The sequence below is a fragment of the Aulonocara stuartgranti genome (assembly GCF_965226115.1).
Source record: "Aulonocara stuartgranti genome assembly, chromosome: 6".
NCBI classification, from domain to species: domain Eukaryota; kingdom Metazoa; phylum Chordata; class Actinopteri; order Cichliformes; family Cichlidae; genus Aulonocara; species Aulonocara stuartgranti.
In genome coordinates, this window is record NC_138944.1 from 43648007 (window position 1) to 43675983 (window position 27977).

The 27977-nt window shown below is 42.5% G+C and overlaps 3 protein-coding genes across 14 annotated transcripts in view; 1 reads left to right on the forward strand and 2 right to left on the reverse strand.

Moving 5' to 3' along the window:
• LOC309707672 (CD48 antigen-like) overlaps positions 1-11399 on the forward strand; it is a 40734-nt gene extending 29335 nt beyond the window's left edge. The window contains exons 3-5 of one of the 2 annotated variants that reach the window (XR_014277046.1): positions 807-3263; positions 6111-6404; positions 6521-11399. Coding sequence is in view for 1 of the 2 variants with exons in the window: in XM_082535138.1 (XP_082391264.1) it covers positions 6111-6404; positions 6521-6630 (404 nt within the window). In the remaining variant the exon portion in view is untranslated. The remainder of the gene's footprint in view (positions 1-806; positions 3264-6110; positions 6405-6520) is intronic. The other variant, XM_082535138.1, reaches the window with a different exon arrangement.
• LOC309707671 (uncharacterized protein) lies at positions 343-1864 on the reverse strand (the record flags this gene model as incomplete). Its single annotated transcript, XM_082535137.1, has 2 exons — positions 343-379; positions 517-1864. One exon carries the CDS (start codon positions 1862-1864, stop codon positions 563-565), a length of 1302 nt encoding a protein of 433 aa, XP_082391263.1. The 3' UTR covers positions 343-379; positions 517-562.
• Positions 2922-27684, reverse strand: LOC309707669 (fibrocystin-L-like; the record flags this gene model as incomplete). 11 transcript variants are annotated; one of them, XM_082535128.1, is made up of 11 exons in its annotated part: positions 27637-27684; positions 27103-27239; positions 26817-26997; positions 25721-25940; positions 25505-25653; positions 25234-25300; positions 24700-24828; positions 23123-23501; positions 22945-23022; positions 22522-22666; positions 2922-4981 (listed from the first exon to the last, which is right to left on the reverse strand). In XM_082535128.1, the coding sequence occupies exon 11, from the start codon at positions 4221-4223 to the stop codon at positions 2922-2924; it is 1302 nt and encodes a 433-aa protein (XP_082391254.1). In that variant the 5' UTR covers positions 4224-4981; positions 22522-22666; positions 22945-23022; positions 23123-23501; positions 24700-24828; positions 25234-25300; positions 25505-25653; positions 25721-25940; positions 26817-26997; positions 27103-27239; positions 27637-27684. The 11 variants fall into 11 exon arrangements, with proteins under 11 accessions (XP_082391254.1, XP_082391255.1, XP_082391256.1 ...); XM_082535129.1 differs by lacking the exon at positions 27637-27684 and having other exon boundaries at positions 23123-23257; positions 23428-23501; positions 27103-27623; XM_082535130.1 differs by lacking the exons at positions 27103-27239; positions 27637-27684 and adding an exon at positions 27275-27623.
• Positions 27685-27977: the final 293 nt, after the last annotated feature.

The following is a 27977-nucleotide window of genomic DNA, read 5'->3' on the forward strand; positions in this document are numbered from 1 at the left end:
AATCTAACAGTGCCTGTCTCCGAACCATGCATCATAGCAGGTCTCATTCCCCTTTCACTCTTGCTGTTACCATTCTTTCACAAATCAGTCGGAGACTTGCCTCCACCCATTCCACCATGCCTGCACTCTCTTCTTCACCTCTCTTGTGCATTCACAGTTCCTTTACATTCCTGTTACTTAAACTCATCTACCTTTGCTATCTCTACTCCTCGAACTTTCACTTTTCCAACTGTGTCCTTCTCATTCACACACATGCTTCCACTGAATTTTTTTCCCTTTCCCCTCCGCTTTTTAAGGCTACTGCAGAAGGAGATATTCCCCGCTAGCTCACCCAAGCTTGCTCTCTGGCACAGCTACAAGCCACGTGAGCTCATAGCCCCTCCCGCTAGGATGTACTACCACAGTCGACTGTCGTAAAGCAGCCGCAAACCAATAGCAAGTAAAAAAAAACTCAAAATCATTGAAGAACATTTTATAACACCCAATATAGATATATACATATATACTGAATATCACACAATATCAGATAACCAAATTAACACTGGGTTACATCCACCCCTGCTTAAAGTGTGACGTCCCCGTCACTATCACCCGACAGAGATTGCACTAACCCAGCAATCTGTTGTTGTAATGACAGGAAAAAGTTATTGAGCAATGCAAGTGTCATCGGCAGCCGTGGCTCTCTACCAAACATCAGAAGGAAGGGCGCTTCTCCAGTTGCGTCATGTTTTGTACAGTTATAAGCATGTACAAGGGGGCGAACATACTTCCTCCACTCCTCTTCTTTTTTTTTCCTTTTCCTCCAGTTGCTCTCTGGTACAAGCATCCAGTGCTGTGGGAGGGTGCCAGAAGGCCTGCCGTTACCGTCAACTACCTCCTGCAGCAACGTCTGGAGTCTGCGCAAGTAATCAGATGCCTTTTCTCCACTATTCTGATGAGTCTCTAGGTACTGGATATACAGCTCTTCACCTCCAGTGACATTGCCATAAGCCTTGTCGAGCTCATCGAGGTAGTCTTTTGGTGGTGCTTGAGACCCAATAGAAAGGGCTACATTCAAAGCAGGGCTAGCCAAGCTATCGAGGAAAACACGGCGCTGCTGCCCTTCGGAAAGGGTAGAGTTATTTAGTACCTGTTTAGCTCTAAGTCGCCATACCCTGTACTCTACCTCATTAGGGGGTTTTGGAGAATTTCCTGAAAATGAGCGGAGCTCAAAAGCAGAGGGAGTATGCATGGGCGAGTCATGTTTTACAATGTGCTCCACGATAACTCTCTGAACCTCCGCTGGCACAGGATCAACAAGCAGGGAGTCCGCATCAAGTGCCTGTTTAGCCTTGGGCACATGGCCATCATCACAGGCGGCAGTTGACCTGGGACCGGGTGTGGACTGAGTTTTAACTCCCAAGGTAGGAGTTGAGGTAGCTAACCCCTTATATGTATCATTTTTCCCACACATGTGGCTCACTGCAGCCTGATTTAAAGTCATGGGGCTCACATTATATGCTAATGCCAGTTCGTTCACTTGTTCTCTGAAACTAGCAGTCACATCATCAATTGCTCGAGCAAGGGGGACCACATCATGCACCAGGTGAAAACTGTCAGGTCCCTGAGGACAGTACTCATCTATCTGAATAACCTCCCAACACTCCCCATCTGCTGAATGTTCTCCATCTAAGAGCATTGGGGTAATGCACTCCATGAACTGACACAAAATCGTGTCAGGGAGACTATCTATTTGTTGAATTTTGACAACGAGATCCAGCAAAGCAAATGCTCTTTGCACCTCTTGTAGTTTAATCTTGGCTTTAGCCCTTTTTAACAAAACAGTGTACTCTGGATCAAAACCATACCTGTCACAAAACTCCATTGTCTCTCTCTGCAAAGCAGTCGATGAATTCACAGATGTCTGTGCATGTGCTTCAGGATAAAGTTAGTGATGCGCTCAAGTCCCTGTTCGGGCGCCAATTTTTCCTACTACTTTTAGTTGTAACCAATACGTCTACTCACCAAAGAATGAGTGAAGCAATATGGATAACAGCAGAGGACAATTTATTTAGGGTCTGATGGCAATTTACCATCGGTGTCCAGCACTTTAAAGGATTGGATGGACTGGAGCACATCTGTCCTTAACATACCCTCTTAAACATCAGCTTGACACTGATACATCAAAGGAAACTTAACAGACTTTAAGTGCAAATGTTTCAACCTGAACAACTTAAAACTTCTTTGGGATACAATGTAAATAAAGACAAGAAGAAGAAAAATATTTCCATCAATAGTCACTTCTCCTAACCAGGAGACAAGTGAATATATTATGTAAAGAGTCCTTTTTCTCAGTCCTGGGGTTGTAACACCACAACCTCCTCAGTCCGTAATCAGAGAGTGTCTATTTGACAATAACCAAAATGTCTTTGGATAGTCTTTGTGAATGCAAAAAGAAAAAAAAAACAATGATGTTAGCTGGCCAGCAAAATAAAGAGAGTGTATGGCACTGAGTGCGGGCGTGTGTGTGAGTACTTCGGTCCAAATAATCGAAGTCCGGATGGATGAATGGATGGCAGCCGCTTGTCCTTTAATGGCACCAGCGAGACAGCACAGCAGTAAGGCAGCACAGCAGCGAGGCGTCTGGCAGGAGAACGAACAATAGTCTTTTTTAAGGCTACTGCAGAAGGAGATATTCCCCGCTAGCTCACCCAAGCTTGCTCTCTGGCACAGCTACAAGCCACGTGAGCTCATAGCCCCTCCCGCTAGGATGTACTACCACAGTCGACTGTCGTAAAGCAGCCGCAAACCAATAGCAAGTAAAAAAAAACTCAAAATCATTGAAGAACATTTTATAACACCCAATATAGATATATACATATATACTGAATATCACACAATATCAGATAACCAAATTAACACTGGGTTACATCCACCCCTGCTTAAAGTGTGACGTCCCCGTCACTATCACCCGACAGAGATTGCACTAACCCAGCAATCTGTTGTTGTAATGACAGGAAAAAGTTATTGAGCAATGCAAGTGTCATCGGCAGCCGTGGCTCTCTACCAAACATCAGAAGGAAGGGCGCTTCTCCAGTTGCGTCATGTTTTGTACAGTTATAAGCATGTACAAGGGGGCGAACATACTTCCTCCACTCCTCTTCTTTTTTTTTCCTTTTCCTCCAGTTGCTCTCTGGTACAAGCATCCAGTGCTGTGGGAGGGTGCCAGAAGGCCTGCCGTTACCGTCAACTACCTCCTGCAGCAACGTCTGGAGTCTGCGCAAGTAATCAGATGCCTTTTCTCCACTATTCTGATGAGTCTCTAGGTACTGGATATACAGCTCTTCACCTCCAGTGACATTGCCATAAGCCTTGTCGAGCTCATCGAGGTAGTCTTTTGGTGGTGCTTGAGACCCAATAGAAAGGGCTACATTCAAAGCAGGGCTAGCCAAGCTATCGAGGAAAACACGGCGCTGCTGCCCTTCGGAAAGGGTAGAGTTATTTAGTACCTGTTTAGCTCTAAGTCGCCATACCCTGTACTCTACCTCATTAGGAGGTTTTGGAGAATTTCCTGAAAATGAGCGGAGCTCAAAAGCAGAGGGAGTATGCATGGGCGAGTCATGTTTTACAATGTGCTCCACGATAACTCTCTGAACCTCCGCTGGCACAGGATCAACAAGCAGGGAGTCCGCATCAAGTGCCTGTTTAGCCTTGGGCACATGGCCATCATCACAGGCGGCAGTTGACCTGGGACCGGGTGTGGACTGAGTTTTAACTCCCAAGGTAGGAGTTGAGGTAGCTAACCCCTTATATGTATCATTTTTCCCACACATGTGGCTCACTGCAGCCTGATTTAAAGTCATGGGGCTCACATTATATGCTAATGCCAGTTCGTTCACTTGTTCTCTGAAACTAGCAGTCACATCATCAATTGCTCGAGCAAGGGGGACCACATCATGCACCAGGTGAAAACTGTCAGGTCCCTGAGGACAGTACTCATCTATCTGAATAACCTCCCAACACTCCCCATCTGCTGAATGTTCTCCATCTAAGAGCATTGGGGTAATGCACTCCATGAACTGACACAAAATCGTGTCAGGGAGACTATCTATTTGTTGAATTTTGACAACGAGATCCAGCAAAGCAAATGCTCTTTGCACCTCTTGTAGTTTAATCTTGGCTTTAGCCCTTTTTAACAAAACAGTGTACTCTGGATCAAAACCATACCTGTCACAAAACTCCATTGTCTCTCTCTGCAAAGCAGTCGATGAATTCACAGATGTCTGTGCATGTGCTTCAGGATAAAGTTAGTGATGCGCTCAAGTCCCTGTTCGGGCGCCAATTTTTCCTACTACTTTTAGTTGTAACCAATACGTCTACTCACCAAAGAATGAGTGAAGCAATATGGATAACAGCAGAGGACAATTTATTTAGGGTCTGATGGCAATTTACCATCGGTGTCCAGCACTTTAAAGGATTGGATGGACTGGAGCACATCTGTCCTTAACATACCCTCTTAAACATCAGCTTGACACTGATACATCAAAGGAAACTTAACAGACTTTAAGTGCAAATGTTTCAACCTGAACAACTTAAAACTTCTTTGGGATACAATGTAAATAAAGACAAGAAGAAGAAAAATATTTCCATCAATAGTCACTTCTCCTAACCAGGAGACAAGTGAATATATTATGTAAAGAGTCCTTTTTCTCAGTCCTGGGGTTGTAACACCACAACCTCCTCAGTCCGTAATCAGAGAGTGTCTATTTGACAATAACCAAAATGTCTTTGGATAGTCTTTGTGAATGCAAAAAGAAAAAAAAAACAATGATGTTAGCTGGCCAGCAAAATAAAGAGAGTGTATGGCACTGAGTGCGGGCGTGTGTGTGAGTACTTCGGTCCAAATAATCGAAGTCCGGATGGATGAATGGATGGCAGCCGCTTGTCCTTTAATGGCACCAGCGAGACAGCACAGCAGTAAGGCAGCACAGCAGCGAGGCGTCTGGCAGGAGAACGAACAATAGTCTTTTTTAAGGCTACTGCAGAAGGAGATATTCCCCACTAGCTCACCCAAGCTTGCTCTCTGGCACAGCTACAAGCCACGTGAGCTCATAGCCCCTCCCGCTAGGATGTACTACCACAGTCGACTGTCGTAAAGCAGCCGCAAACCAATAGCAAGTAAAAAAAAACTCAGAAGAACATTTTATAACACCCAATATAGATATATACATATATACTGAATATCACACAATATCAGATAACCAAATTAACACTGGGTTACATGAGCATAGCTCCTTCACGTGCATAGCTCTTCATGAGCATAGCTACTTCGTGAGCATAGCTCCTTCATGTGCATAGCTACTTCATGAGCATAGCTACTTCATGAGCATAGCTACTTCATGCGCATAGCTACTTCATGTGCATAGCTCTTCATGAGCATAGCTACTTCATGTGCTCCATGAAGTAGCCAGCGAGGTTCAGAATCATTTTCAAGGTCCTCGTGTTTCTCTACAAAGTCCTTCATGGTTTGGCTCATTCCTACATTTCCGACTTCAGCTTCCAGGTCCCTCCAGTCAGCTGATCATATGCTTCTAACTGTCATGTGCTCCAGATTTAAACTCAGAGGAGACTTCTCTGTGATTGCCCACAGTCAAATCTGCTCCCTCCATTCAGTCTTTAAAAACTTGAAACTTATTTTTACACACTGGCATTTGGGTCTGATTGCTCATTGTGTTTCCTGTGTCTTTTTCAGTCATGGTTAGATCTATTTACTTATTTCCCTGTTCCCTCCTTTTTTATTTCCTGACTTTTATTAGACGCTTTGATCAACCTGAGTTTTTTAAATGTTTTTTTTAAAATGTGCTTTGTAAATACATTTGAGCTTTAGTTTACTCGATTAAACAGCTATTTTCAATTAATCATAGTAATCACAATTACATTTTGTGTCAAGAAAGAGTTGGGAGAGCTACTCTATATTTAAACAGTTTTGTTTATATCCCTTTGCTCTGTTTGCAGAGTATCTATGAGCCCACAGCTACAGTTAGTAAAGTCATAGACTTCATCAGTATGATAACTCTGTCAGCACTTATCAAATCACATCAATCATATTTTCACTCTCTTTCCTTCATCAGGTTCTCTTGGTACTCCCTCCATTACAGTCAGATCGTCTTTCATTAACAAAAGCTGTTCCGCAGTCACAGTGGAGTGCTCAGTGCACAACAGCCAAGACCTGGTCCTGTCCTGGTACAGACAGGAGGGAAGATTGACAAATGTTAGCAGTCCTGATCTGTCCTCCAATCTGTATCTCACTCTGGAAATAGAATCCCATGACAGCAGCAGTTACAGCTGTGTAGCTGAAAACCCTGTTGAAAAAAAGGTGACCAAACTATCAGGAGAAGACACAACTATTAAGATGGGGTCTGGAGGTAAGATGGTGATAAATCATTTTCACCTTTATTAAACTAGAACTATTATTTTTTTGTTTATCACAGTCTTATGATTAAAGAATATCTAAGCCCCAAGCTCTTCTCTCCCCCCCAAGAGTCCAGGAGCTGGTGTCAGACTGAATCTACAGTAAGACTGGTTATCTCTACTGTCTTTGGCATGGCCTTGATTATTCTTGTTGTGGACCACATCAGACTCCGAAGATGAACCACATGTGCACCGAAGTTTTTCTCAAGCTTCACAAAATGCAGTGTGTCAACCAGTGTTGGTCAAGTTACTTGAAAAAAGTAATCAGTAACTAATTACTGATTACTTCCCCAAAAAAGTAATCCCATTACTTTACTGATTACTTATTTTCTAAAGTGATAGATCTTTCAGCCCAATTCTACTTTTTCTACATAATCCATCATACAAAATGTAATCAAATGGAAAAGTCCCTTTTTAAAACTTGTTTTATTAGTTTTAATCTTTTAACTTTATGCATCAAGCAAAAATGTAATTATATGCAACATTCTCTGACTGGAAGAAATTAGTTTAATATTTAAACCTATTTTCTGCACATTCCAGCACATAAAATAATTTTTTTGTGTGTGTTTACACTCACTCTTTCAAATAGATGCAAGTAAAACACAGCAGAAAATAAATAAAGTCAAAGACTACACTGTTAAAAAAAACCATCTTAAAAAAACGGTGATATTCTGGCAGTTGGGGCGCCAAAATACGACCGTAAAATAACAGAAAATAACTGTCCCATAAAAATACAGTTATTTTCAGTGATGAAAATAGAGTTTGTTGCCCTAAGTTCACATGGGATTCTGCCTTTTCCAAGTGCTTTTAGACATTAAGGCTGGCTGTAGCTCAGGTGGCAGAGCAGGTCAGCCACTAATCAGAAGGTCAGTGGTTCAATCCCAGGCTGCCCCCTGCCTGCATGCCAAATATCCTTGGGCAAGATACTAACCCCATGTTGGCCTACTGGTGGTGGTCAGAGGGCCCGGTGGCGCCAGTGTCCGGCAGCCTTGCCTCTGTCACTGCGCCCCAGGGCAGCTGTGGCTACAAAGTAGCTGCCATCACCAGTGTGTGAATGGGTGGATGACTGGATGTAGTGTGAAGCGCTTTGGGGTCCTTAGGGACTAGAAAAGCACTATACAAATGCAGGCCATTAAATTAGGAACATTTTTACGTGATCAAACAATGAAATTACCTATAAACAAGGTCACTGAATGTGGCAATATGAATCATACTACGTAAATGTACAGAAATATACAGTTAACAGTTGGTTTCAATAATAATTGATTGCATGCCCTGGGACAGAGGCGAGGCTGCCATATCGCACCATCGGCCCCTTTGGCCATCACTAGTAGGCGGTAGGTGAAGAGTCTTGACCACGGACACAACGACGGAGAGTGTCCGAGCCGGGGCTCGAACCAGCAATTTTCTGATCACAAGGCGAACTGCCAACTCTTGAGCCACGAACGGCCTAACTAGCAATGATAATAATACTTATGTGATGTAACACAAGCTTATAGGGATCATGTTATATACTTTTCCATAGCATTACATTTGAATTCAACAGTTCAATCTTTCAAATAACGGACAGATATTTGTGAAATCATGATACCTTTGTGAATCTGTATCTAAATATGCATATGTACAGACATTTAACAATCATGACAATTATGTTTTATTACATTACAGATTTAACGTTGATTTACATTCAAAATGTGAAGTCAAAGTCTACTTACATAACTTTAATGATATTCTAGAAGAACAGAAGATTACTGTGAAATGCAGTAAAATACCTTCATATTAGGGTTTTTTTCCTACGGTCGCAGCCATACCCGCGACCTTGTTGTTAGTTCACATTCATTGGCCGATGCTTAGCGTCATGTTATTTATATTAATTGCAATTCCTACCTCTACATTTATTTTTCAAAATGTATAATTAGCACAGCGTGTCCGTGCAATGTTTTACATTGTGGCATGCAGAGAAATCTTAACAACGAAGCTCACAGAGATAGATTGAGCTTGTTATTTAACCCCAAGCTGATAGGGGGAGCTCTTTATTAAAACACTTGCCGGTGTTACAATGTGCCTCAAGCTTCAACAACAGCACAACAGAAGTCACTCATGGTACAGCACTCTCTCTACAAAATAACAACTGTCAGTGACGCTGCACCACGGCGTAAACACAACAATCAAGATAACAGTTAAAAGTAACGTAACCATAAACAATAAAACAAGAACATCCAAACAGCAGCACATGTCCCAAGGCATAATGGGAGACATTTCTGGATGTATTTTTACAATCTAAATATGCATATGTACAACAAAATATATTTAACAAACAAGTAAATTGTGTTTTATTACATTTACAGTGATGTTTTGTTATTTTACATTTGACGTGTCAGATCACAGTCTACTTATGTAAATGTAATGATATTCTAGAAAAACAGTACACAACCGTAAAATACACAGTAAAGTAATTTGACATTACTATTTTTTGGAACAGTGTAGCGGTCCTTTTGCTCTATTTTCACCTGTAAAGCAGGAGTCGGGTAGGCGGAGGTTTACCCTGGTGCAGGTGTGCCGCTGCGGTCAGTGGAAGAATCCGCGAGTTTCTCTGCGAGTTTCCCATTACGTCGCACTCGGTGCTTGCTTTGAAGTTTAGGGGTTTTTTTTCCGCTGTAAAAAGAAGTTTTCTTCCCACGCACAACGGACGCTAATGTTTTTGTCACTTTTTATGGAATCAAACTCAAAGTAAGGTCAGTACTTCCACGCTTTAAACGCTGCACGCTCATACTCTCTCCTGCACTCGATATATGATCCACTGTTGATCTGCACACAGCTGTTGTCACGAACGTCGCACTTGCTTACGTCACTGTCATGAGACATTCTCGCAAAAAATCACGGTTTTAGTAACGCAGTAACGCAGCGTTCCTACGGGAAAGTAAAGGTAATCTAATTACCGTTTTTGCAATAGTAATCCCTTACTTTACTCGTTACTTGGAAAAAGTAATCGGATTACAGTAACGCCCATCTCTGGTGTCAACACATCCGCTTTAGAGCTACACAGGACATGGGACATAATTCTTTTCAAAAGTCCTTTAAAATTTGATTTTGGATCTCAACCAGAAATATCATAAGGTAAGGTGAATAATACACAGAAACCCCAATAATCAAATGGCCCCCTGTGAGCAATCACTTTGCAACACTGGGATGGAAAATCTCCCTTTTAACAGGAAGAAACTTCCAGAAGAACAGGGCTCGGGGAGGGGCGGCCATTCTGCTGCAAACACATTAAAAGAAACCCAAGGATGCTTTACAAAAGAACATTAAGAGTAGTTCATTCTTATTTTTTCTCAAAGTGCATATAATACAAATGTCATGGTCCTGGTGTTTTGTTTTTATTAATAGTCTTTGATTGCATTGTTAGTTTCTAGTCTCTGGATGTCTGTCTCTATGCTTCCTCCGTGTTCTTTGTTTCATGTCTGATCTACTCATGTTTCACATCTATGCTTCTCCTGGTCTTAGTGTCAAGTCCGTGTCTCTGTGCCTGTCTCGTCTTTCCTATTTTACTTTGCCAGTCTCGTGCTGTGTGCTCAGTGCTCAGTGAAAGTTTGTCAGCAACCAAGTTGCTCTCAGCGTCTAAAACTCCAACCTAAAGAAACATCTGGAAGTAATTTCTTTATTAAAAGCTAATGTTAGCCTACTGCAGCTAGCTTGTTTTAGTTGTGGTAGCTACTTGGGTGTTTGTGAGAGTGTCTCACGACAATAACGTACGAGCGTGTGATGCCCGTGGCAGCAACAGACGTGTGCACATCAACAATGGATAACATGGAGTGCAGGAGGGAGTACGACCATGTAGTGTTTAAACTTTGGAAGTACTCACATTATTTTGAGTTTGATTCATTAAAAAGTGACAAAAATATTAGCGTCTGCTGTTCACTTTGTGTGAAGAAAACTTCTTTCTACAGTGAAAAAAACCCTTAAACACAAGAGTGTAAACACAAGAACATTATTTTATTTTATATGCTGGAATATGCAGAACATTGGTTTAAATCTTAAACACATTTCTTCTTGCATATAATAAAATTTTTGCTTGATGCAATGTGCATAAAGTTCCTGGTTACAGGTGCTAAAAAGACTACTCATCGGAGTTGGGATATTTTTACTTTTATTTTGTGTCTTTGTAACGTGTATATTGCCATGTATAAAACTCATGATTAACCGCGTAATATTTTCTACTGTTGCTGCATAAATAGCCATGACAAGTGATGATGATGATAATGACCCCGACCTGTTGGAACATGAAGACTTTGTGTGATTAATGACAAACTGGTATCTCACTTAAAGTTTTTCTGACAACAGGAGGGAATGTCAATGGAAAATTGTATTTAGTAGTCAGTATAATCTTTTAGTGATATAAGTTTGCATATGGTAGAATACTGCATGTAGTTATTTGTATTAGGAAATATTCAACCATGTATACTTAGAGGCATATAATTAATTGTGTGTGATCTCTAACAGGCTGCAGGCTTGGGGTGCATCCCAGGAATGCACCCCCACGTCTGGGAGCATGAGAGCTCATACCTTGTTTTATTGTTTTACGGCAGGATTAACGTAGCTATGTCTGTTTTAGTTTAAGTGCTTCTTTACATATAGATGAACTGCTGGACTTCCTCACCATGTTATCTAGGGTGGGGGAGACTACCCCCTTTCCTGACCAAGGATGTACCTTTTGTGCTCTCATGACCCTTTGATCAGCAGGACACACACACACACACACACACCTACTGAAGTATAAATAAAGATTGGGGCAGTTTCTTAGTGCGAGTCTCAGTCTGGAGGCTGCCCTTGCTAGCAAGAAGTTCTGTGTGTTTCTCTTCTCTGAGTCTTTACTGAAGAAGTGTTTTAGAATATTTTCCCTAACACTTATTTTCCACCCTGATTTATGAATAAATTGTTTACAAATCCTACCATGTGGATTCATGGATTTTTTTTTCACATTCTGTCTCTCACAGTTGAAGTGTACCTCTGGTGCAAATTACTGACCTCTGTCATCATTTTAGGTGGGGGAACTTGCACAATCGGTGGCTGACTAAATACTTTTTTGCCCCACTGTCTGTCTGTCTGTCTGTCTGTCTGTCTGTCTATATATATATATATATATATATATATATATATATATATATATATATATATATATATATATATATAGATATATTCAATTCAATTTTATTTATATAGCGCCAAATCACAACATAAGTCGCCTTAAGCCGCTTTATATTGTACAGTATATCCTATAATAATAGATACAGGGAAAAACCCAAATATCATATGACCCTCTATGAGCAAGCACTTTGGCAACAGTGGGAAGGAAAAACTCCCTTTTAACAGGAAGAAACCTCCGGCAGAACCAGGCTCAGGTACTTCAAAAGTGTAGAAACCTGAAAACTAGCAAAAGATGCTTTGATTGCAGAGGTGGGAAAGAAGGAGGAGTTTTTAGGAGAACTATATTAGATACCTCAGAGCCAGCACAAGGGACATCATGTTCAGTAGTCTTGGAGCCAGCAAAGAAGACTCCACAGGTGGAATCTTCCAGGCATAGCAGACTTGAAAGTGTTTTTGATGAAATCCTGAAGGAAAACACTCTAGATCCTGTTCCTCAGTTAGCCACGACAAGTGCACACATTGAAGTGCAAACTTGCCATTCAACGCTCAGACAATCCACTGCTGTACTGGCAAGTCAACAAACTTAGCTTTCCCACTCTGCAGCTAAATTTCTCTGTGCACCTACAACAATTGTGGAGAGCGAGAGACTCTTTGATACAGCCTCCATTATTATTAATGAAAGGAGAAGCAGGCTGACAGCTGAGAAGGTTGAAATGTTGATATTTCTGAAGAACCCACCTCTAATGTTAACGTGAAAAAAATGTTACAAATGTGTTATTACAAGGATGTCGTGTGTTTAAAAATGAACTTATACAAAAACAGTTAAAAAAATAGACTATACCGGATTCATATTGGTATCGGCAGATATCCCAATGTATGATCTTGATATCGGACATAAAAAAGTGGTATTGTGCCATCTCTAATTCTAGCCATCAGAAACCTTGAAGCACAGGCCGAGGAGGTGGTGTGGCAGCGATTTTTCACATCAGCCTATCAATCAACCAAAGACTAAGACAGACTTTTAATTTATTTCAAAGCCTGATGCTTAGCCTCGTCCACCCTGATTTAGTGCTCAGCTCAGATAAAATAATTATTGTGCGTGATTTTAACATTCATATAGATGCTAAAAATGACAGCTTCAACATGGCATTTAATCTGTTATTAGACTCAATTGGCTTCTCTCAACATGTAAAAGAACCCACCCACCACTTTAATCACACTCTAGATCTTGTTTTAACATATGGCATAGAAACTGAACATTTAACAGTGTTTCCTGAAAACCCTCTCCTGTCTGATCTGACTATAAACGACCAGCTTCTTCAATGATGAATGCAGATGCTTCACTGGCTGATGAGCTGAACACGTTTTATGCTCGCTTCGACGCCGCAGCAATTAAAACAACAAACGGCTGCGCGTGCTCGGAGTGCACCAGTGAAGAAAATGCATTCGTCATCACAGAGCATGCTGTGAGGAACACCTTCAGGAGGGTGAACACCAGGAAGGCAACAGGACCAGATGCAATCCCTGGCCGGGTCCTTAGAGCCTGCGCTGATCAACTAGCACCGGTGTTCACGGAGATCTTCAACCTCTCCCTGGCCCAAGCTGTGGTTCCCACGTGCTTCAAACGGTCCATTATTGTCCCTGTTCCAAAGAAACAACAGCCCGCTTGCCACAATGACTACCGTCCAGTAGCACTGACTTCAATTGTGATGAAGTGTTTTGAAAGACTGATGAGAGATCACATCACTTCTTCACTTCCTCCCACCATCGACTCACTTCAGTTTGCTTACCGGACTAATCGTTCCACAGACGATGCCATATCTCACCTGCTCCACACATCCCTGAGTCACCTGGACACTGGCAGAGGGAATTATGTTAGGATGCTGTTCGTGGACTACAGTTCAGCATTCAACACAATAATTCCCTCTAAGCTTTTCACCAAGTTGACGGATCTAGGACTCAGCTCATCACTGTGTCAGTGGATCCTCAACTTCCTCACAGACAGACCCCAATCAGTGAGGGTAGGAAAACAAGTCTCCCCCTCCATCTCACTCAGCACTGGAGTGCCTCAGGGCTGTGTTTTAAGCCCCCTGCTGTACTCACTGTACACTTATGACTGTGTAGCCACATCCGACACCACCTCCATTGTCAAGTTTGCTGACGACACTGCTGTTGTGGGCCTGATCTCCGACAACATCGAGACGGCCTACCTGGAGGAGATTAGGAACCTGGAGACCTGGTGCCAGGAGAATAACCTCCTCCTAAACATCAGCAAGACTAAGGAGCTGATCGTGGACTTCACTACAAAGCAGGCGAGGAATTACAAACCCCTCATCATCAGTGGCACGCCAGTGGAGAGAGTGGACAGTTTCCAATACCTGGGTGTCCACATCACTCAGGACCTGTCATGGTCCTGTCACATCAACACCCTGGTTAAGAAAGCCCGTCAGCATATCTTCTTCCTCAGAAGACTTAGAGACTTCCATCTGCCACTGAAGGTGCTCAAGAACTTCTACTCCTGCACCATCGAGAGCGTCCTGATGGCAAACATCTGCACCTGGTTTGGGAACAGCACCAAGCAGGACAGACGAGATCTGCAAAGGGTGGTGCGCTCGGCAGAACGCATCATTCAATCAGAGCTCCCTGACCTGCTGTCCATCTACACCAAGCGGTGCAAGTCCAAAGCTAGGAAGATTATGATGGACCTCTCCCATCCCAACAATGGACTCTTCTCACTGTTGAGGTCTGGGAAGCGCTTCCGCTCCCTTAAGGCCAAAACAGAGAGAATGAAGAGGAGCTTCTTCCCCCAGGCTATTCGGGGCCTGAACCAGGTGTAGGACTGGACTCTCCCAAACACGTCACTATAAGACTGGACTCTCACACACGTCACCACACGCACCACCACACATTTCCTATAATCCTATAATTCCTATAATTTATAATCCTTATCTTTATAATCTCTTCTGCTATTTGCACATTCTTTACTGTAATTTCCTAAGTTAATTTGTAAATTTTTGTAGTAAATTGTAAATATTGTAAAACTTTTCTTCTGTCATTTAATGGTCGGGCATTGTACAGCTACAAGCATTTCACCCCCATGTCATACTGTGTATGGTTGTGTGTGTGTGTGACAAATAAAATTTGAATTTGAAATCATTTCCTGATAACATTTACATTTACAATAATTGATTACACTGCAGTGGGGAGTAGACTTCATCACAGTAGATGTCTTTCTGAAAGCGCTAAGAATATAATCCACCCACTGTTATCATCTTCAATGCCCTGTACCAACATAGAGCAGAGCAGCTATCTGAACAATATTGGATTGCATTTATATAGCACTTTTGAAGACCCTCAAAGCGCTTTACAATTCCTCTATTTATTCACTCTCACATTCACACACTGGTGGAGGCAGCTACAGTTGTAGCCACAGCTGCCCAGGGGCAGACTGACAGAAGCGAGGCTGCCATATCACGCCATCAGCCCCTCTGGCCATTACCAGCAGGCGGTAGGTGAAGTGTCTTGCCCAAGGACACAACGACCAAGACTGTCCAAGCCGGGGCTCGAACCAGCAACCTTCAGATTGCAAGACGAACTGCCAACTCTTCTTCACAAATAACATTTTTATCATTAGAGAAAAAATTACCAATAATCATCCCACAGATGTAATATTATCTACAGCTACTCTTAGTACCATTGATGTTAAGTTAGACTCTTTTTCTCTAATTGATCTTTCTGAGTTAACTTCAATAATTACTTCCTCCAAACCATCAACGTGTCTTTTAGACCCCATTCCTACAAAACTGCTCAAAGAAGTCCTGCCATTAATTAATGCTTCGATCTTAAATATGATCAACCTATCTCTAATAATCAGCTATGTACCACAGGCCTTCAAGCTGGCTGTAGTTAAACCTTTACTCAAAAAGCATCTCTAGACCCAGCAGTCTTAGCTAATTATAGGCCAATCTCCAACCTTCCTTTCATATCGAACATCCTTGAAAGAGTAGTTGTCAAACAGCTAACAGATCATCTGCAGAGGAATGGTTTATTTGAAGAGTTTCAGTCAAATTAACTGAATTTATAGAGAAAACATGTTTAGTTTTTGTTGATGTGTGTGTGCCATACGTTAGTCTAGGCTGAGAATGAAGTGTAGTTTCCAGGTTACGTTCTTGCTGTGCCTCATTATGCCAGCAGGTGGCAAGTACCTCAGTCGAGTCATCTGTGTTGCCGCTCCGTCCACGCGTAGCTTCATGTCAGCAAAAGTCGGGAGAAAGCGCCAGAGTCCAATTTGGGATTACTTCGAATATGACTGTGTTTTAGATAAAAGCAAGTGTCTTGTAGTGGAAAGAGATAAAATATGTGGGACATTTTTAAAGGGGAAAAATCCCACAAACCTTAAAGTGCACTTGAAAAGTTCGCACAAGAAGGCTAACCTAGCTTACCTTGAGAAGGTAAGGGAGCACGCCCAAGCCTCATCCCCAGAAACAGAAGCTAACCCCAGGCAAGGCAGCGTGATGCACGCTGAGAAAACCCCACAAAAAACATTAATGCAGTACTTCCAACGGCGACCGGATGGCTGCTGGTTGGTCAATTCGCAGGAACATCACAAGCGAGAGGAAGCGTTGGTGAATATGTTTATTGAGACTGGGATATCTACACAACTGTGTGAGTCAATTGCCTTCAAAAAGTTTAGCAATTCACTTGAACCAAAATTCCGAACATCAGGCGCTGCAAGAGTTAATTGTCTCATTGGGGCCAAGATGGATATAGCAAAGCAGAAACTGAAAGAACTAAAAAAAGAAGCGAGGAAGCTAACACTATGTGTAGATGGCTGGAGCAAAAGGGGATTAACAGCATCTTTCATGGGTGTGTCAGCTTGTTTTTACCACCCACCTGGAGGCCAGGTCCACCATGCTTTGCTTAACCTGCACCGACTGGAGCACCCACATACCGGGGAGGCCATCGCCCGCTGCATTGATCATACATTAGAAGAGTGGGCTGTAGGGAACGAGAAGGTGCTGCTCGTTGTAACCGATAACGGGGTCAACATCGTCAAGGCCGTACGGCTTCTTCAGAATCGCAGGCGAACTGATGATACCAATGGTTCTCAGGATGAGCAAAGAGCTGCTGGAGAGGGCCAAGATGAAATGTGGATGGAGTCTGAGTCGGAGGAGTCAGACACAGAGTGTGAGGAACGTGGAGATTTTGGTGAGTGTTTTTATAGGAGCAAACACATTGTCAATTTTTTTTCTTTTTACTCATGTAAACCGTTGCATTAACTAGCATCCCCAGGCTTCTACCTTTCTACCTATAAAACCCGAGAGCAGCCAAATGGCTGGTAGGCTTTTAGCTAAGCTTTAGCTTCAGCCAAGTGGAAGCTAAATTGGCTAGTCATTCATATGTATATTAGGTCGTTATCTGGGAATTCTGGAGGGAGGGGAGTGGGGGTGTGTGATTGAGGGCGTGGGGGAGCTGCTAAAAGCTGTGCACTTCCTTTTGTGTTTCATCTTGATGCATTCTCAATCATCCAGGGAAATAAATCTCCAAAAGTCACCAACTTGGAGTGTTTCAGTTTGCCATCTTAGGGAGAAATCAACACACATGGGTGTATGTCCTTTGTTGCTGAGATTTATTGATAAAAACAGTACAAAAAACCAACCATTTGTACAAATATTTACAAATAATAATAAAAAGTGAGTGAGTACAATTCAACATTTTCAGCAATCACTCACAATCCTGGCACTGCCATGGTTTCTGTAGTCTGCATTTACCACATGTGTATCTTTTGCAGTGAACACATCGCACAGTGGCATGATTGTTCTTGCAGTTGTGTTTGACCTGACACGTGGCTCTTTTTCCAGGGCTCGGTGTGGAGGGTTGTGTCCGAAGCAACTGTTCTCTTCTTGCCTTCTTCGCAGCTACATGAGAGTGAGCCAACTCTGTTGCAAGCGCCACCAGGAAGTCCACCCGTCTTTCCTTCGTCCCGGTGCATGCTTGATACAGCACATGTGCATTCAGTGCTGCCATGTCAATCATGTTATAAAACACGGCGACTGGCCAGCGCCGTGTTCCTTTGCGGACAGTGTACTCCCGAACCATCCAACCATCCAACTTGATCCCAAACTTGTCAGGTTTACTTGCAATATTCTGCAGGAAACAACACCGAGTCTTTGATGGGAAAAGCTGTTCATCAACGGTGATATGTAGACCAGGGTTGTAGCACGTGATGCAGTTGGTGACAAATGATCCCCACACACTGGAAATTGCAGCGAACTTATCAGTCTTTGCTCGATTTGCTCCATTGTGGCATCAATCAGACCACTGGTATAATGTTGAAATGTACTCACTCACTTTTTATTATTATTTGTAAATATGTGTACAAATGGTTGGTTTTTTGTACTGTTTTTATCAATAAATCTCAGCAACAAAGGAAATACACCCATGTGTGTTGATTTCTCCCTAAGATGGCAAACTGAAACACGCCAAGTTGGTGACTTTTGGAGATTTATTTCCCTGGATGATTGAGAATGCATCAAGATGAAACACAAAAGGAAGTTCACAGCTTTTAGCAGCTCCCCCATGCCCTCAATCACACACCCCCACTCCCCTCCCTCCAGAATTCCCAGGTAACAACCCAATTTACATATGAATGACTAGCCAATTTAGCTTCCACTTGGCTGAAGCTAAAGCCTAGCTAAAAGCCATTTGGCAACTCTCTGGGTTTTAAAGGTAGAAAAGCCAAATGGCTGCTCTCCGGGGTTACAGCATTTGCAGCTATAATGTTAGTTTCCTAGTAAATTTTCTGATGCATGTGAATACTTCCTCTCTTTTACTGTAGCTATATTGCAGACAGCATATATGTTGCAGAAAGGCTGGAAATGGAAACTAGCTGTAGCTGGTAAAGGTTCACTTGTCATGATTCGGCTGTGTGGCAGGCAGGAGAGGACCCAAACGCAAACTCACAGAGACAAAAGGTAAACTCAAAAAACACAGCTTTATTGCTGGCGTGGAGTGGGACACGAAAAACAATACAAAATAAACTAAACTGGGAAAACTAAAGCACAAGGAGCCACAGGGAAAAATCACACAGCTATGACACTGACAAAGAGAAACACAGGGCTTAAATACACAGAGGGATAACGAGGGAATGAGACACAGAAGGAGGGCACAGCTGGGAGAAATCAGGACTGGACGAGACAGAGACGCAAAACTAGAAACACTCACATGAGGCATGGACCTTCAAAGTAAAACAGGAAGTATCACACAGAGACGCGAACTAGACACAGTGGAGACAGCAACTAAGAAACAGAGACAAACCATAAGGCAGAGGTCTAAGAACCAAAATACACAGAGGGAAATACTCAGCTTTGAGCACAAGAGACTAGACTAGAGGGAGTAACAAAAGACCAACCATGAGAACATAATGCACAATGCAGGGTGACAGAAAACAAGAAACTCAAACATGCAAAGACACCATAAACAGAACAGAGGGGGCAGAGAGAGACATGAAGGGCAGGGGAGACTTAACATGGGTTGAAACACAAGGGGGAACTAATAAGCAAATGAACATAGGAGGCCCAATGAGCTAAACATACTATAAACATCAAAATGAACTAGAACTCAAAACACTGGGTCCTAAGACCCAGGATCGTGACATCACTGTTTTTGTAAACGAAAGTTCCCCAACTTTTTTTTATTTAAACTAAATAATTGCAATGCTGTTTATGCTTTATTGACCCTGTGCACGAGAAAATGCTAACTTCCTGGTTTGAGACCGGATGTGGGGTTGTACATTTCCGGTAGCTTTACTTTGTGGTCAATCACTACTGTGAAGATATCCTCCACAATCATGTCCAAAACTCGAAAACGGAAAGATGGCGTTAAGTTACAAAGAGCAGAAGGTGGGAACACTCACCACTGTTGTGTCACAAAAAATCTAATGATCAATTTTGACGTTTAAAGAGTTTAGATCGATCAGTTGTTTACATCACTCAACACAAGCAGAACTGCATCACTGCAGCAGAAGACACATCGTCCACATTCAGAAGCACATCTCTGTATAGTGACTGGTCTCATGATTTAAACAGGCAAATGTTCAGCATTCAAACTACAGGTGAAGAATAGTCAAACCAGATGTTTCCCCGTTATGTCGAGATCAGCTAGTCAAGTACACACCTACACAGCATGTTAACAAACTGTGAAAAAAGCCACACAAAAAATGAATGATTGCTGGTAACGGTTTCTATACATTAGTATTTACGAAGGGTATGTTGTAACTTACCTTCAAAATTACAGCGGTCCCTCGCTATAACGCGGTTCACCTTTCACCTCGCTGTTTCACAGATTTTTTAGTGCAAGTTTGCATGCTTATTTTTTACATCACATTGTGTCCTGCGTCCTGATCGCTGCAGACGATCTCCTCCGTGACGTCTCTCCTGTACAGTACAGAATTGCTGCATCGATGCTAGCAGTGTGACTCTGAAGTGCAGTGCTGTATGTCCACGATGTCCACGAAACGTGTTGTACCGTCAAAAAATAACATTGGCTACTTGATTTCACCTATCGCTGGTTATTTTTAGAACATAACACCTGCGATAAACGAGGGACCGCTGTATACAGATACTGAGAAATATAACATTTGAATATTTTCTCTTTTGCTCTGAGGCGCAGGGGAAAAATATCGACAAGTCGATGAACATCATTTACAGATATATTGGGTAAATGCCCAAGACATCTATAGAAATGTAAATCGCGGCTTGATTCATTCATTTGCTTAACTTGTTTTGGACCGTAAACCAGGCGCGAATAGGACACCGGAAACAAAGCTCCCCACAGGAGTTTCCGCACCGGAAGTAGCATATGCTAACGTGCACATAGTCAATTCACATAAAAGGCTGCCCACATTACTCACAATCCCCAGTAAAAGCTTTAATCGGTGCTTCTGCTGTGATCCTACTCATGGCTATGGGGATAACACTATTAAGAAGTAAAACGTATTGAAACAGGTCTGCTTACCTAAGAGACCTGCAGCACAGAGCTAATGTCCATAGTTTACGAAATAGTTTTTATTAAATCAAATACATACCTCAAGTGGAAATATAACAACATTTTTAGACTATTGCTTCTATGTTTATAATGTTTACATGTTTTATAATTGTCTGTTTTGTTTTTTTAAGACCTTGAGCTGCAAGAATATGGGGAGAGCAGCAAGTTCCACAGAATGCCGTGCCTAGCACACACTCTCCAGCTCACAATCAAAGATGCCATGAAACACCCGACTGCTGATTCAGTCATAACTAAAGCAAGAAAACTGGTACATGCTGTAAGAAAATCATCAGTGGCAAATGAAGAAATGATCAAAAGGTGTGGCAAAACTCTGATCCGGGATTGTACCACTCGTTGGAACAGTACTTTTGACATGTTGAGACAACTGCTAGAAACCAGAGCTGAACTAAACCAACTGCTTGAGCAGCTGGAGATGGATACTTCTCACAAGTGATTGGGCCAAGCTGGAGAACCTTGTCAAGCTGTTTGAACCCTTTGCCATTCATACAGACCAGCTTCAGAGTGACAGCCAGTCACTCTCACAAGTAGTGCCATGTCTGCTCAACCTTGAGGCACATCTGCTGACGAGTCCTTTTAGGAATCCTTTAGCTCAAGTGCTTCTGAAGTCTTTAATTAAGGGAACGGTTTGCTGGTATTCTTAATCCTGATTCCACACAGTTTGATGCTACACCAGCAGGAGCCTGCCTGCTGGATCCAAATGTTTCACTGATTCTTCAGTCACCAGATACAGCATCGCTGCATTTCTGGAAAGCAAGACAGGATGTCTATCCAAAACTTGCCCCAGTAGCTTTAGATCTTGTTAGTGCCCCTGCTTCACAAGCATTTGTGGAACGCATCTTTTCTGTGTGGACTCCTGTCATTTGGGCTGAGAAACTGAACAACCACATCTCTGGAGCAGCGAGTTTTCCTTTAGATCAACACTTGCAGTTCAGTTCAGTGCTTTTTTTTTTTGTTGCTTTTTTTTTATGTTTTACTAATGTATAACTAAACACTTAAAATTTACTCATGATGGCTTGGCTTTTGTGTTGTGTTATTGTATTGCTAGTCAGTTGCAGTGTTTTATCACAGCTGTAATGCCAGCATTGAATGTTGGGCTTCCTAATGTTTAAATTAAATTTCATCCAAGTTACTTTAGAGTTGGCTAAGCTCTGTTTATCTACACTACCTGCTTTTCAGATGCTGTTGTAAATGTGTCTACTAAATATTAAAGCCATATATCATTTATAGTTGCCTGGTGGGAATGTGGGTTGTCTGTCTCTATGTGTTAGCCCTGCGACAGACTGGTGACCTGTCCAGGGTGCACCAGGGTATGGTAGCTGGAATAGCAACCTATCCAAGGATAAGTGGAAGAAGATGGATGGATATGATGAAACTGGGATTTTGTTACACTTAATTATTTCCATTTTTTTTAACAGTCTTTTTTTAACAAAAAAAAAAAAAAAAGAGCCAATATGCAAGGACTAATCAATTAACCAGTATTAAACAACAGCTATTATAGCTAAGTTATCTAGAAAGTTAATTAATCTTTTATTCACAAGGACGACTAGGGGCGCTCAGAGGGGAATTTATTTTAGGCAAAGTGTTTTATTTCCTGTCTCCCTTCCCTCACCCCCAACCACTTGCAGCAGATGACTGCGCCTCCCCTGAGCCTGGCTTTGCCGTAGGTTTCTTCCTGTTAAAATGGAGTTTTTTATCCTGCTGTTGCCAAGTATTTGCTCATAGCTTTTCGTCCGATTGTTGGGTTTTTTTCTGTATTATTGTAGGGTCTTTAAGTGACAATATAAAGTGCCTGTGAAATAATTAAGTAACTTGTGAAATAAGTAAATACAGACGTGCTGCTAAAGTATGCCTGGACTGTACCTGGTGTAGCACATAATCTGGTTGCGGTGTGTGGAGTCTCTCTCCACATCACAGGGGACTGACAGGGTGTTTGACACCAGGGTCACACGGTTTCCAAACATGTCGTCTACTGGATTCAGCTGGAACTGCCGCTCCTGTGCAAAACCTGGAAGGGAAAAAAGGGGGCAACAAAATCTCAGAAGGTAATTGTTTTTGAGGCTTAGAGTCACATCTTTCAGCATCATCCCACCAGGCCAGCAGGCACAAGGACTCTCAGGACAGTTACAACTGCATTAACAAATCTTCTTCAGCTGCATCTTTTAGCTACAGAATAGCTTAAAATTGACTTATATCTAAGAATCCATCATAACTTGTTTTACAAAGTAAAATAATGCCCACACTACTTTTTAAATTTACTTCTAAACCTCATTACGGATCTCCTACCATCTCCTTGAATGGTGAGTCGTGTGGCTCCATTGACGCTTCCTATGCGTGGGGACACGGAGGTTATGCGCTGAGCATCTGCAAAATTGAATTAAAACCGCAATGGAAATCTTTTTTCCTCGAGTGTGAACAGCGAGCTAAAACAACTGAGTTTAGAATAGAAGTTGACTTAACTTACCGCAGCAATACCAAAGAGCGAAGAGGAGAGCTGCGGCCTTCCACTTGACCTCCATCCTGAAGAGCTCCCAGGTTACTTTGCTGCCTCACCTGCGCCCCTCTCTCGACCGATTGTGAATCACGTGACACAAAAGTACTATTTATAACAAAAATATAATTGAAATTTATTGACAGCCATAGAATAAATATATGTGATAAAATGTACAATTATTAAAACAAATATTATTTTAAAAAATTGTATTTTCCATTTTCCAGTGTGACATTTAAGTGAACAAAACTCACCTGCTGTGAGAAAATTTTGTTTACCTGTTGATTGGGAAAGTTCAGGGACGCGCACTACCTTTTTATAACGTGCTCAGGGTCCCGCCCCTCACCTGAAACTGGGAGGAGACTGGAAGAAGTTTTTGCTGCATTTATCAGATTTTCAAGATGTCTGCATTTAAAAACAAAAGCGAAAGTGAGTCAAAAACCGTGATAAATAATGGCTCCATGAACACGGGACGTAATTAGCGATGAACATGTGGAGGAAGAAGTGGAGCTATAAAAAGCTAAAGTATGCAAAGTTATACACGTTTTGCATTTGTTCAGTCCTTCAGTAAATATGGTCTTTGTGTAGCCTTTGACTTTTTCACACCGTTTCATGACCGTTGGATTAAATTTGCATTAAAGTGCAATCATTCTCCACTTGCACAATGTGCTCTTGAAGTGGTCTTCATGTTATTCTGTTATTGTCATGTTATTCCACGTTTCATTTATAAAACATATCGTACAGTAGTGCTTCGCATTTCAGTCTTTGAGTGTTTGCAAAACTGTCTGTGATCATAACAATGATAAATAAAACTCCTTATGATGCTTGCAACCTTATATTAATTGTAGATTTCCTATTCAACTAATTTGTGCCTTGAACCATAAAAAGAAAACAGATCTAAAACTGGCAAACAGTAAATAATAATAATAATAATAATAATAATAATAATAATAATAATAATAATAATAAAGAAAGAAAAAAAAAAAAAAAACAGTCTTGCCCCTGGTATGTGGCTCATTTTGCAAACAAGACTAAAACTATAACTATAACTAATAAAAACTAAACTGAAACGAAGGATTTTCAAAAAATAAAAACTCAACTAAACTACCAAACAAATGGTAAAAACTAATTAAAACTGATATAGAATTGAAAATCTGAAGTCAAAACTAAATAAAAATAAAAACTAATGAAAATTGCAAAACTATTAAAACCTTGGTCCATAGTTCAGCGGAGACAGTGTCCTTTGCCCTACCAGGCTAAGTAAAGTCTACCAGCCAACAAGGTGGCCTTGCATGGAGTGGGAAGAAGAGTCTAAACACAGTCGTTATCAGGGTGTTTTTGTTCGGCTCCAGCCTTCAGCCCACAGCTGGCGCCGAAGGGATAGCCGCATTATGATGTTGATTTTTCTTTTATGTGAACAACTCATGAGAATTTCAAAGCTGTTCTTTAACACTCCGACAACAATTCAGAAATGTGTCATGATTTCACAAATATCTGTCCGTTATTTGAAAGATTGAACATTTAAATTCAAATGTTGTCACAATATATACTGTATACAGTGAAGGGAATCCAAAACTCCAGGGAATCACAGGGTAGCTCTCTCACACTCGCTCACGTCCTCTTGCCCACACTCACACACGTTCACACGGCAGGGAGGTCGCAGGTCCGGGGGGGAAGGTCTGAAGCAGAAGAGAAGGGAAGTCACAAACTAAGCACAAATCCACAGGAGCTGTGAGAACACTAACGTCAGTAGTACAATCATCCAGTAGTACAATCATCCAGCGACAGACGGCAAACCAACTCAACGCTGGACAAGCCAGATGGTCTCCTTTTTTTCACACAATTTAACTTCACTATCGCTTCCAGACATGCGTCCTGTAACCCACAAAGAGAGATGCCGTAACCCCCAATCGCCAGTATGTTCCCTCTAGTGTCCCTTCACAAGGTATCTACTCTGTACACACCAGCCATCCTGGGAACAATCGCAACATACCCTCCTTCAGTTTGTTTTGGTGGTTCATTTTAGTTCAGGATGTTAAGGATTATGTGTATGTCTGTACCACATGTGCTCTCCTTCTGCTGACCTACTCTCCACATCGACGCACCACTTCAGCTCCTGCCTGACTCGTTACTGGTAGAAGCCCTCCGCCCCTGTTCACACAGAAACCACCACAACACAGGTCAGCTGACACAGAGCAAACATCTGCAGCCACAGCTGCTCGAAAAGCTGAATGTTTTCTTTCAGGATGCTTCATGATCATATGGGATAATCAGATGGTCTCTATCTCATCATGAGAAAAAGAAAGACCTCCTCAGAGGTTCAAACGCAGTCCGGCAGCACCGATGATGACATACCTGTGATGACCTCGGGTACGCAGCAGAACCCAGTCCAGCCTCCATCACGCTGTCTCTGCGTCCTCCTGAGCAGCGTCCTGTTAGGCTGTGTGCCCCTCCCACCACCTTCGTGTAGTGTTGGCGGTCTTAATGTTGGCAGTCAAAGAAATCTAAATTTGGAAAAAATGATCAGGTAAAGACAGAGCTGCGGGTTTAAAAGCCGGCTGAGCGTTTCACCTGAATCTAGTCCCTCCACCGCAGCACCTGCTGCGCATGCTTAGTGGTGAGTGTCTTGGTGTCGAGCCACTTTTACACGGTGACAGTTTGAGGTTGCTCATGATATTGAAGACTTTGACCGGGCAGCAGTGCTGGTGCATCTTCACACAAAGGGGGGTTGTGCCAGGAGCGCCCCCTCACCGAGCTCCTGTCCCCAGCACCACGGCAAGCAGGACACCTTCTGCTCAAAAAACGGAATCGTTAAAATTGAAACAAGTTGAAAAAACATCACAGAGTAACTTTATTCTACTTTTTCCTGTAAGATTTAAACGGGAATCACGATTACATGTGACTTTAAAAAGCTTAGGACAATGATGCAGAATGCCACACAATCCTGCAGAAAACTGTTTGTGAATATTGATATGTCAAAGACACAAGAAAACTCGCACTAGCAACACCAACATCTGAATACAATGAGACTGTGTCTGTGGAACTGTGTGAACTTTAACCATGAGTGGTATCCCCACATTATTGACCAGTTTAGTGCAGGCAGAATCCTAAACTCACAGAAATGTTTTGAAATTGTCAAACACTTTGTTCATGACGCGATGCGTGCACGTGGCTCCTCTCAAACAACTTAGTGACAATGGGGGAGAGTTTAATGACAATGACGTGAGAGACATGGCAGAAAATTTCAACACAGAGGTAAAGACAACAGCTGCATACGGCCCATGGAGTAATGGACTGCTTGAGGAACGCAATCAAGAACTCCCAGAAACAAAAATGTCAAGGCAAGTAACTGCTGCCAGTGGAACACTGCAATGGACTGGGCTCTTATGGCAAAGAACACATTTTTGGCTACAATACAACACTCCTTGCTGTGCCTTCTAGGCAGCAAGTGTCATGGTCTGGTTGGGCACCTGCAGGTCTCAGACAGCGGCTCCTCCTCCTTTAGGCGGAGTCCGGTTGCCCCTCCCTGGCTGACCACCTGTGAGCAATCGTGCCAGCGGTATATCAGACCTGCGCTCTCAACCACTCATCGCCTGAGTATCTGCTATTCCCATGTTAGTTCAGTGGAGCATCCTAAACCTTGTCTTAACGCCGTGTGATGACTGACCTGTCTTTTCTTGTCCTCAGCGATAGCACCCGGAGTGGAGATCTTGTTCCCCTCGCTCCCGTCCTCCTGGACCTGGGCCGCCAGCTGCTTACACAACGTGGCCTGCCGGCCCACCGCTCACCTGCCTGCCTCCCCACGCCTCGACCGCTTCCGGGTTTTCCGCTCCACCTGTCCCCTCCATCTGAAACCAAGTAAGGCAATTCAATTCAACTGCGGAGGATTATTGGTTGTCTGCTGGATCCCTCTGATCGTGATCTCCTCTTGTTCCAGTGCCCCCGGCCCCTACCTAGTCCTGTTTCTACCTCCCTGCTGTCCCCGCTGTTCAGCCGTCTCCTAGAGGTGTCTAGGTCGCCCTCATTATCACCGACGAATCCTACGCGCCACTAGTGTGGTGGCGTCGCTTTGTGTTTCACCTTTGTTTACCTGTGGGCGGAAATAAATCATTTGTTTTCTGTCACCTCGCTTCCGGGTTGGTTTCTGCGCCTGTGTCCATCCCTGTTCCCTCGTGCCGTTGAGCCGTGACAGCAAGTCACACTTGTGCTTTAGATGCATCAAGAAAGTTTTTACAGAAGCAAAAAGTTCGCAGAGAATATGGAGAGCACTGCGGACACAGACTCGTCACACAGATGTGAAGTATGCAGCTCAAGACGAGGTGTATTACAAGCAAGTGGCCTGCCCTGAGTAGAAGAGACCAGGAATTGTTATTGGTCAAAATGGACCAGTAATAACACGGCCTGCACCTGAAAGAACACCTCTGAAATTAATTAGAGCAGAGACTATAAGCCAGGGCTTCTCATCCAACACTGGTGTCTGACCTTACCAGCTCAAACCTGTAGCTGCACAGGGTAGGATGACATCATATTAGACCCTATGGATAAAGAAAGAAACCAATGAGCTAAAATTCAAACCTCAGTGTGAAACTAGATAAATTACGTTATTCAAAGGAAGTGAAATACAGATGCAAATTAAACAAACTATATCACAGATTTATGAATGAACTGTTCATCACTGCCTTTGTTACCAGTTCAGGCTCTGGTGCTGGGTTGGGGTGTATTCTAGAGATGGCACGATACCACTTTTTTATGTCCGATACCGATTCCGATATCATAAATTTGGATATCTGCCGATACCGATATGAATCCGATATAGTGTTTTTTAATC